Genomic DNA, 11,590 nt, shown 5'->3' on the forward strand with positions numbered 1-11,590 from the left:
GACATCTATAATTCCATCACAAGAAAACCTTTCCTTCCATGATTGTGCTCCTCTCTTGAGTTGTTAGTGGCGTGGCTTGATTAAGACTTATATTATTACAATGTTATATACACTGTATCAGCACGCAATCCAAAGTGGCTGCTGGCTTCGGAAAGAGGTTGGCAGTAGGGTGCTATAGGGTGGGGGTAGACTCTACGTAGTCTGCGTAGAGTTGTACACGGGGGTGGGTTTGTCAGCAAGAGCACTTCATACGCACACACAGTTTTTTTATCTGTAACTCTGATGGTTAGAAGTCTTTGGCATTACACAAGTGGTTAAAGCCAAGAGCTTTTGCACAGTAAATCACAATCTCAAGAAAAAGGATCCTGAGTGTGGGATGTGAAGTTTCAGCTCTTGGTTTCTGGAGTCAGCAGCCATTGTTGGCACAAGATTGTGGCAGGAAGCCCTCAAGCATACAAAATGCACCTTTCATTTGACAAATTTTTAGAACGACATTTTTCTGGTCATTCAAAAAATTGTTGTATTGTACACTTGAGGGTTTCCTAGGAGTTAAGGAACCAAGATTTTTAGTGCTACCCTTACAAAAACACATTTTGGCCATTTTAGGTACCCAATGTAAAAAGTATGGGAAAGAAAAGAATTGAAAACAAGTTTCTGGAAGTAGGGAACTGAAGGGTACTGTTATCGACAGTGGAATGTATTTATTAGGTTTTCTGCTTCATTGCTTTAACATGTTTGTACCCCCAATTGTCAGTGCCCCTGTTTGACCCTGGAACATTTTTGTGACACATCTGAAATTAGCACATCAGATATTAGATTTTGGGTGTTTTTCTCAGAGTGTTACAGACAATGTGCAATTTTTAATGTGTCATGCACCAGAACTATCTCGGCCTTTAATAAAAGCAAAACAGAGAGAAAGAAAACGAAAGAAGGTATGACGATAAACTTGAGCCGTGAAAGTTTTGGTGAAAGGACAGCAGCAGGGGCACTGGCAGCTCAAATTGCTTTGCTATGTTCGGGTTCGTTGAGGAATGGAAAAAATTAGTTCACATGTTAATTTGTCATGCACCACTTGAACAGTATGCTCTGTTTGTCATGCTTGTGTATGTATGAGAGTATCTAACATGGAATGTGCTTGAAAACCACATGCTTTATTTACAGAGCTTTTACAACAAGCGGGCTGCCTTACTCAAACTCCTATAGCCTTCTGTTACAGGTTCGAGATGCAGTCTTCAGCAAGTAAAACCCGTTTGTGGCCTCATGATAATATTTTGTACCTGTATTTTTCCTTCCGTAGTTTGGAATGTTGGAGGCTGTGCTTAGCGGGCTGATTGACGAGTTCCCAACCATCCTGCGCCCCATCAAGTCCTGGGTCACCCTGGGGATCTGTGTGCTGCAGTTCCTGCTGGCCCTCCCCATGGTCTCACAGGTACGTTTCTGGAATAATTTCGTTTGGTCTCACAGATGCGTTTCAGGTATTCTGTCAGTTTGGTCTCAAAGATTTCGCCCTCCCCATGGTCTCACAGGTATGTTTCAGGAATTATTTCGTGTGGTCTCACAGATGCGTTTCAGGTATTCTTTCCATTTGGTCCTCCCCATGGTCTCACAGGTACGTTTCTGGAATTATTTCGTTTGGTCTCACTGATGCGTTTCAGGTATTCTTTCCATTTGGTCTCAAAGATTTGGCCCTCCCCATAGTCTCACAGGTACATTTCAGGAATTATATCCCATGGTCTCACAGGTACGTTTCTGGAATTATTTCGTTTGGTCTCACTGATGCGTTTCAGGTATTCTTTCCATTTGGTCTCAAAGATTTGGCCCTCCCCATAGTCTCACAGGTACATTTCAGGAATTATATCCCATGGTCTCACAGGTACGTTTCGGGTATTCTCTCCAATGTTGTCACAGATATGTTTTAGGGATTCTTTTCTTTGGTATCACAGATACATCTCAGAAATTTTTAGAATCCTGTATGATGTAAATCTCACTCAGTGTTTTTTGCGGTGACCTCAAACTACAAAGTCATATTGTGAATGTGATCTTCTATACCACAGAATCTTTTCAAGCACTAAGTTGAACAAACACCGGGAAAAAAAAACGCGTAAAAAAAAAACGCTTTATAATAGATATCATGTTGACAAACCTGCATGTTGTAGGAAGATTCCAAAGCAAAGTCAATAGCCCTTCATCTGAAACTTGCAGTGCGGAAAAATGTTTAGGTCGTTGTAGTCATTGTGTGTTAAATCTAAAGCATTATATCATTGTCTACTGTTTAGGGTGGCATCTACCTGCTGACAATGGTGGACTGGTACAGCGCTGGTGTGTCCCTCATGATCGTTGCTGTCACTGAGTGCCTTGTGCTGTCCTGGCTATACGGTAAGTCAAGAAAACTGTACTCTTGTAAACTTGACGTAGCCTTGTTTTGTCTATGGGTCTAGTTATCATGATACACTGTCAGTAGAATGGTAGAAAGTGAGTAGGAAGACATCTTCTATGGTCAGACTTGCTTGAGTGTCAGGAGTAGGGTTCAGAGGAGGTAAAATTAGTTGTTTATCAGACATGACAGTCAAGGTCATAGGGTCAATGGCAAAGACTACTAGTCAGATAGAGAGGTATAGTTTTTGACCATGTTTTTGCAGTTAATACTACATGATAGTTTATGGGACGGTGGAAACACCTCAGGTTTGTGAAATCCAGTTGATTTACAAGCATGTTGCATCCTCATACAGGCTGTGACCGGTTCTACGACAACATCAAGATGATGCTCGGCTCCTACCCCAGCATCTGGTGGAAGATCTGCTGGAAGGTCATCACTCCAGTGGTCCTTCTTGTAAGTACCATCTTAAAAGTTCTTAAAGTCTTCTGGTTTTGAGGCTTAGGCCCAATCTACACACAGTTTTTACCGATATCTGTGGAGATGTCTGGAGGGATCTAGAACGTAGGGGGCCGGACACCCATGGCGCTTGCAGTCATAAACATATAGCGCGATTTTTAGCGCGTTATATGCTAATGAGCCTTCCCGAAGTCGGGAAGCATCTACACGCGCGCGAAGCTGTCGGGGACCCCTGCTAAGCTATCGGTAAGGTATGGAGAAAAGGTGCTGATATCGTAATGGCGATATAGTAGTTCCATCTAGACGATGAAAAAAAGCTGTCGGCGAGAGGTTGTAGGCTCGCCGATATCGGGAAAAACTGTGTGTAGATCGTGCCTTAGCCACCGCACTGGCAAGAATGTAGCTGTATAAAATAGTTGTATTGTTTGTATCAGGAGTCAGCTGAGAATGGTGTTAAAATTTGCTACAGCACCAGCATAACTCTCACTGTCTCATGAAGCATATAATGGCACACCAATTTAATATCTTGGTTCACGGATTCGCTCGCTCCTATCTTTTGAAAAATAAAAATAAAAAAAAATTACTACTCAGCAAATTTTCACCATTAATGAAACCATTCACCAACTTTCTGGTGTAGCAAATTGGCCTTTATATTATAAGCTCCTTAAAGTGTGGGTACAGGTGCTGTTACTGTACAATAATAGTGTTTTTGTACTTTTTTTCAAGCTGAAACCTTTTTTTCTTTATGTTTTGGATTAGCCGTTACCTTTACCCCAACCATTTTACAATTTTTATTTTCATTTTGCCCTCTCGCTCCATATTTTTTATGAAAAAATCCGAGAACCAAGAAATTAAATTGGTGTGGCCTAATGGCACATTAAAAAAGGTTCTCTACCTTAACTCTTATGGTAAACTGAAGACTCTGCAGTTCCATGAATGGATGTTAGATAACATGCCAACATTTTCTTGCTGTAGGAAAGAATGCCCTTGAAGTTGAGTCTCGCTGTACATCTCTGCATGCACCTGACAGCATAACATGAAAATGTACTGAAGGCTAAATAGAGGTTGAAAAAAGAAGAACAATTCTGCAAAACCCTGTTTGTAACCGTCAACAGGGTGGCATGCCAACAGTGTCTGGCTTTAGGAAAGTTGTCTAACTGTGCATCTCTGCCTCTCCAGGGCATCCTCCTGTTCACCATGGTGAACCACACCCCGGTGACGTACGGGAAGTACGAGTACCCCGACTGGGCGGACAGCCTGGGCTGGCTCATGGCCATGGCGTCTGTCGTCAACATCCCCATCTTCGCCATCATCGCTCTAGTACAGGCCAAGGGGTCCTTCATGGAGGTGAGTCATGTTTTACCTGTGCACAAGGCAGTGAACTTCACTCTGACTCTTACTCTTTAGCATAAATATCAGTTAAGGGGATTTGTTTTACTCGTGTGCTAGCTGTTGTTTTTGTACTGTACAATGCACTGATCTCATAGCTCCGCCTACCTCTATCAATAAATAGAAATGCAAAATAAAAACATAGAAACTGACGTTCAGCCACTCTCCTTGGTTGACGTGCTAATTGCCATTGGTTGGAACTGGAGAAAAGGTGCTGATGTACTGTGTCCTTGGGTTTGACGTTTGAGTTGTTCGGTGGTAGGGTACACCTCGTTGTCCATAGCAGCCCAAACATGGAAAGTGAAATTCTGTACATGTGCAAGTACTATGATAAAAATGTGCGTTTTCTTTAATTTGTCCACAAAAGCTTTGTAACTGGTGGCTTAAAGTTGATGTTTTTACCTTGCAGCGGCTGCGCGCTGTCACCCAGCCTACCGCAGAGTGGGGCCCGGCTCTCAACCACGACCGAGACCTGGACCTGAGCGAACCAGAGTTGAATGAGAAGGGCGTTCCCGTCATCAACATCGTCCCAACAAAGGACGAAGAGAAGGTGGACCTCTCCAAGTCCATGGAGCGGATTAGTACTGTATGAGTGTGCGAGGCTTGGAGAAGATCTTTGCCATTTTGTTTTGCCAAATGAGTGAGGGTGGTGTAGTAGATTTATGGTTTTTTGTTTGGAGACTATCTCTAATCTTCTGTATCAACCCAGAACCAAGCCAAAGGCAGCTGAAAGCACTTAAGTTAATTTATGCCTAGGAATGCTAAGTGAATAAAAATATGTATGTATATTTTGTCAGACAAGACAAAGATTCTTGCTTTCCTAGGATGCACTCTTGTGTAGGGACCTCATTGAACTTAGTTAGTGTTCACTTCTGTACAGTGCAATTCTTTTGGTCCACCTTAGGTTTCTTGACTGTTGTACATCAATGCAATTATGTTTAAGATCTTTTGGCATACTTTTGCAAGAAGAAATGGGACCCAAATAGATATGTGTTATTGGTAAGAAATATGTATGACTATTAGTCAGCATTCACCGCATTCGTATGGAAAAGGAAGAAAAGCAGATGTCTTTGCTACCTTTAAGGAATTTGGTACACTTGTACTAGAAGAAAGTAGAATATAGGCATGATATAAGATGCCTTTTAAGAGCTATGCCACTTCAATGCTGGCTGCTGTTTGAATATGAATGACAGTTGGCTTCTGTGTATATTTATGCTAGTGTAGATGTATTGAAAACACCTGTTAATTCTGTTGAAATCTTTGATGGGTGAATTTTAGGCTGATTTTGATCATGTGGGGATTTTTTGGTCAGTAATATGCAGAAATCTTAATCAACCTAGTCATTTTGTATTCGACATTTCCAACAAAATATTTGGCTTGCTAAAGTAAACAGTAAAAGCAAAGCAAGAAATGAGTAACGTGTGTAAAGATGACAAATTAGTTTATAGAAGAAGTGGCCAAAGATTTTGTTAGATTGTGTTTTTTTTCGCACTGCAGTAGATTTGTTGTATACAGTTTGTACATGTATGTATGTACATTGTATGCGGAAAAATATATGCCAAAAAGGTCTTTTGAGGCCATTTGTACAGCTTGTTGCACACAGCAGTTCTGTATTGTTTTATTTTTCACTTGTGATTTTTGTTTTTGTACATCCTTTTTTTTTCTTTTGTTACGAAATCGTATTTGGCAGCACTTGAAAAGAGGTTACTTGATTGTCTTGTTCTCAATCAAATTGAGTTAGAAGTAAGCGTAAGATCTTGATTGGAAGGTGTAATGAATACTGAACTGATGTCTTGTACAAATGCTGCTTTGCAGGTGTTTTTATAGTTAGTGTATACAGTACAATGGAGCACGTTCACATAGTTCTAAGTTAATTAATTAAATAGAATGGTATAATCCTGGTTAGCTTCATTCACATGTTCAATATTGCAGTTAACTTACAGTTGTGTGTATTACGCTCTTTGTTGTAGTATTATATATCAGGAAACGTGCATGTAGACATCTTTCAAAGGGAAATAATGTATGTATCGCTGTGTAGCTTTCAGTACTTTGACATATTTATTGAGGACTTGGTCTTCGCATCTTTGCTAGTATATTGTGTATTGTAATCTTACTTTTTGTGCTCTTTATACATGTATGGTTGCTGCAGAAATGCTGGAAACATAGAAGACAATCCTGCTATAGGGAAGGACAATGTTGTGGACAATAAGTATACCATCGTGTTAAGTGCCTAGAGTAACGCAGATGCACTGTGTTATTGTAAATTGACACAAGTTAGGCCACACAATTACTGTTTGTCACCAAAGAGATTAACAGCTAAAATCCAACAACTGAACTGAAGCCTCAAATTTTTTTCGGAAACCTTTGCAACTTCTCGTTCATATCTTCTGGAAAAATAGTTACGAGACAAGTTACGAGATTTGTGTGGCCTTAAATGCTCTACAACCATTTTCTCCCTTGCCTTGTAGTTGTATGCTGCAAATTAGCCAGACATCAAATTGTACAGTCGCCGCCTTCCTAAGTAGGCTCACCACATTCTGAAAGTGGTACCCTGTTTTATATTGGATGCCACTTTTTGAAGAGTAACTACAAACAATCACATTGGTTGTATCTGGTGTCTATGGTGTGTACAGTGTACATCTTTTAGCTGCTTTGATAAACTCTGCTGTTCAAGCTTGTGGGGACCAAGTAGATTTGGGGACACATGTAAGAATTGCTTAAAATCTTGCAAGTTAACAGCTCTGCAGGTACTGAATAAACCATTGTTTACCGATGGAAAGTACACGTCTCTGTCTTCTTCTTGCCCATATATCCATTATAGATTCCCAGTGCAGTTAAAGTGTTAGAATGAAAAAGTAAAGAATGAAAAAGTATAAGTTTTCCGTATATCTTAATGATTTTACGACTTAAATATGTAACTTTTTATTTGATAGTGCTGTATAGCCGTTGCAACCTGCTCCAATTCCGAGGGCGATGTTTTCATCATAAGTTGAAGTGGTGCGGATTATGTTTCTTACATGCACAGAAATAGCAACAATCTATAATGTGACACATGCCAAGCTTCACAAACAATACTCATCACAATATGCACATGGTTTGTAATATTGTAACTAGTATTAAACTCACCATATGTCAGTTCATGTCCTATAAGGTTCAAACTTCAACAAAGACATTAAAATTTGATAGTGACATACAAAATGGTGTACATGTAACTTCCTCAGTACAGTGCAAAGATATATGGGCACGCTAAATCCATTAAACAACTAGAGTTCGGCGACCTCATACCTCCATGAAAATTTAGAGCTTTCGTAAATTTCATGCAATTGACTAAGACATTAACATAATTTATGCATGGTGTTGTCAATCATTGACAAACATACACATGTCACAATTATAAAATTCCCATTATTAATCATAAAGCGGTTTTTGCAATTTTTACATGAATTATGCAAATAAGTTCCTAATTACCATATTTGGTATCTGCTTATATTCCACCTATCATAATTAACATGTGTTACATTTATTGAAGTCCAGTTATTGCAAACAATGGAATTATACAATTTCCTCATTAATTATGCAAATTAAGTCCTCACTTGCATAACATGTATATCATTATGAGCATCTTTGCCTAAGGTACCCGCATACCTAATATGATGCCAATCCGTCAATCCTTTCTGCAGTTATCCTCTTTGGCGTGTCTTGACAAAAACGCCACTGCAGTTCCCAAATTAAATGTTAGGGGGCTGAAACTTGCCCCACTTTGTCATGACACTGAAAGCTATCTACCACCCAAATTCCAAGACCATATCACGTCCAAGACAAGAGATACATAGAAAAAAATGCTATGATTGAATGTTGTCATTAATTATGCAAATTTGCTCCTATTTTGCATAATTGGTATTTCATTTTGTACAACATTGTCTGAGGTACCTACATACGAAAAATCATGAAAATCCGTTCTTCCCTTCTTGAGTTATCCTCTTCAGAAGTTTTTGACAAAAATGCCCCTGCTATCCCAAAACTAGACGCTAGAGGCCCAAACTTATGTCACTTCTTCCTGAGCACAAGAGCTATCTAATACTCAAAAATCGTGACCATAGCATGTTCAGAACACCGAAATAGCAAAAACGGAAGTTGCGCTGCAGTACCAAGAGGAGCCGCTAGGGGGCCCAAAATCTAATCATTTCCAGCTTTCATCACACCCTACCATCACACCAAGTATGAAACCAATCCACCCAGCCGTTCTTGAGTTATCTTGTTTACACACACACACAGAGACACACAGACAAACACAGGGTAAAATATAACCTCCATTCCATTTCATTTCATGGAGGTAAAAAGGCAGGTACGTTGCAGCAATACTGCAGTACTGACAGCGATTAATAGAGGCCGCTTATGATCCATCATTTTTCCATGCAAGTGAAGCTGATTGCTCCCTATGAAGTCGGCACCTCTAACATACTAGTAATCGCCAAGCAGATCTATCGGTGGCAAGCAGTATCCCAAGGGAATCCAGTATCCAACAGCCACCGGAGATTACCTCAGATAAACTATTAAGGATGATGAAGAACTTCTGCAGTCACTTGAGAAAGTAGCGGCTCAAGTGGGACTTCATAATGTAAATGTAGCAAAGACTCACAAGCATAAGCATTACCCCTGCACCAACAGAACTCAAATCCCCCTTAATCTTGCAAAATACTAGTAAAAAACCTACAATTTTGGATACAAAATACCTCGGAAAACTATCTTATTACAACATATGAGAACTCATACCGGTGAAAAACCTTACAAATACCACCAGTGTGATTATTCTGCTGCATTAGGGAATGCGCTTTGGACAGCCATCTTGCAACACAATGGTGAAAAAAACCAACATGTGTGGTGAGTGTGGGTAAAAGACAACCCGAAGAACCACACATGAAAATTCACACTGGTGTACTAATACTACTACTAATTATTAAGTCTTCCCCAAGGAAGACTTTCTAAATCTGTATGCGTTTCCGGTTTGTTCGGAAATTAGCCAATCAAAACTCAGATTTGGAAATGACGTCATCAATACTGCTCAAAATCGTCTGACACATAGCATCTGCCATTGTTCCAGGAATGAGTGTACCCCAGGAAAATCGGTCCCTTTTACACGGTGGGCGTGGCCTAAAAAGTACGAAGGCCCACAGCAACATTTAAGCACACAGCCGGGATTCTCTGCCCCCTATTGAATTAATGTATAACAGATGAATAGGGACACATTTTCCCGGGGTTTAAGCCGGGATTTTCTGTCCCCTCACTAAATGTATTACAAGAATGGGGTCATATTTTCCCGTTTTTTTTTTAAAGACATATCTCGTAATACAACGTTTAAGAAAATGAACGTTAAGTGAACAAGAAGGCTCATTAGTTCGACATTTGTAGGGATTCCATGTTAACATATCCCAAAGGTGTCCATCAGCTACAAGTCAACTAGTCTCACTGTAGTAAAATTTGAAACCTGTTTCTCGACTTGAAACTACAACTCTTGACATTAATTTCAATGTTTCTAAATCAAATAAATATGACTTTTTGGCGATGCCTTACGGGTGAATGGGACATATTTCCCCGGGGTAACCAGTATTTCCCGTCCCCTCACTGAATGACTATAACAGATGAATGGGGACAGATTTTCCTAGGATTTTCAGTCCCCTCACTGAACGACTATAACAGATGAATGGGGACACATTTTCCTAGGATTTTCAGTTCCCTCGCTTAATGTGTTACAAGAATGGGGACAGTTTTTCCTAGGATTTTCTGTCCACTCACGGAATGTATAACAGCTGAATGGGGATAGATTTTCCTAGGATTTTCAGTCCCCTTGCTTAATGTATTACGAGAATGGGGACACGTTTTCCTAGGATTTTCTGTCCCCTCACGGAATGTATAACAGGTGAATGAGGACACATTTTCCCGGGATTTTCTGTCCCCTCCCTGAATGTATTACGAGAATGGGGACACATTTTCCACGGAATGTATAACAGATCAATGGGGACACATTTTCCTAGGATTTTCAGTTCCCTCGCTTAATGTGTTACAAGAATGGGGACAGATTTTCCTAGGATTTTCTGTCCCCTCGCTGAATGACTACAACAGATGAATGGGGAAACATTTTCCTAGGATTTTCAGTCTCCTTGCTTAATGTATTACGAGAATGGGGACACGTTTTCCTAGGATTTTCTGTCCCCTCACAGAATGACCTACAACAGATGAATGGGGACACATTTTGCTAGGATTTTCTGTCCCCTCACAGAATGACTACAACAGATGAATGGGGACAGATTTTCCTAGGATTTTCTGTCCCCTCGCTGAATGACTACAACAGATGAATGGGGACACGTTTTCCTAGGATTTCCTGTCCCCTCACAGAATGTATTACGAGAATGGGGACACATTTTCCTAGGATTTTCTGTCCCCTCGCTGAATGTATTACGAGAATGGGGACACATTTTCCTAGGATTTTCTGTCCCCTCACAGAATGACTACAACAGATGAATGGGGACACATTTTCCCAGGATTTTCTGTCCCCTCACGGAATGTATTACGAAAATGGGGACACATTTTCCTAGGATTTTCTGTCCCCTCGCTGAATGACTACAACAGATGAATGGGGACACGTCTTCCTAGGATTTCCTGTCCCCTCACAGAATGTATTACGAGAATGGGGACACATTTTCCTAGGATTTTCTGTCCCCTCGCTGAATGTATTACGAGAATGGGGACACATGTTCCTAGGATTTCCTGTCCCCTCACGGAATGTATAACAGTTGAATGAGGACACATTTTCCCGGGATTTTCTGTCCCCTCGCTGAATGTATTACGAGAATGGGGACACATTTTCCTAGGATTTTCTGTCCCCTCACAGAATGACTACAACAGATGAATGGGGACACATTTTCCTAGGATTTTCTGTCCCCTCACGGAATGTATTACGAAAATGGGGACACATTTTCCTAGGATTTTCTGTCCCCTCGCTGAATGTATTACGAGAATGGGGACACATTTTCCTAGGATTTTCTGTCCCCTCGCTGAATGTATTACGAGAATGGGACACATTACCCGGGATTTTCTGTCCCCTCATTACTGACTACGACAGATGAATGGGGACACATTTTCCTAGGATTTTCTGTCCCCTCGCTTAATGTATTACTAGAATGGGGACACATTTTCCTAGGATTTTCTGTCCCCTCACAGAATGTATTACGAGAATGGGGACACATTTTCCCGGGATTTTCTGTCCCCTCGCTGAATGTATTACGAGAATGGGAACACATTTTCCTAGGATTTCCTGTCCCCTCGCTTAATGTATTACGAGAATGGGGACACATTTTCCTAGGATTTTCT

The 11,590-nt window shown here is 40.5% G+C and overlaps 1 protein-coding gene across 1 annotated transcript in view; it reads left to right on the top strand.

The window, feature by feature from the left end:
• LOC118419386 (sodium- and chloride-dependent glycine transporter 2-like) overlaps positions 1-7,001 on the top strand; it is a 29,509-nt gene extending 22,508 nt beyond the window's left edge. Inside the window, exons 9-14 of the mRNA XM_035825751.1 lie at positions 1,162-1,216; positions 1,298-1,429; positions 2,277-2,376; positions 2,730-2,830; positions 4,013-4,180; positions 4,632-7,001. Coding sequence (XP_035681644.1) covers positions 1,162-1,216; positions 1,298-1,429; positions 2,277-2,376; positions 2,730-2,830; positions 4,013-4,180; positions 4,632-4,814 — 739 coding nt within the window. The 3' untranslated portion in view covers positions 4,815-7,001. The remainder of the gene's footprint in view (positions 1-1,161; positions 1,217-1,297; positions 1,430-2,276; positions 2,377-2,729; positions 2,831-4,012; positions 4,181-4,631) is intronic.
• The last annotated feature ends 4,589 nt before the right edge of the window (positions 7,002-11,590 follow it).

Source organism: Branchiostoma floridae, chromosome 7, assembly GCF_000003815.2.
Source record: "Branchiostoma floridae strain S238N-H82 chromosome 7, Bfl_VNyyK, whole genome shotgun sequence".
NCBI lineage: Eukaryota > Metazoa > Chordata > Leptocardii > Amphioxiformes > Branchiostomatidae > Branchiostoma > Branchiostoma floridae.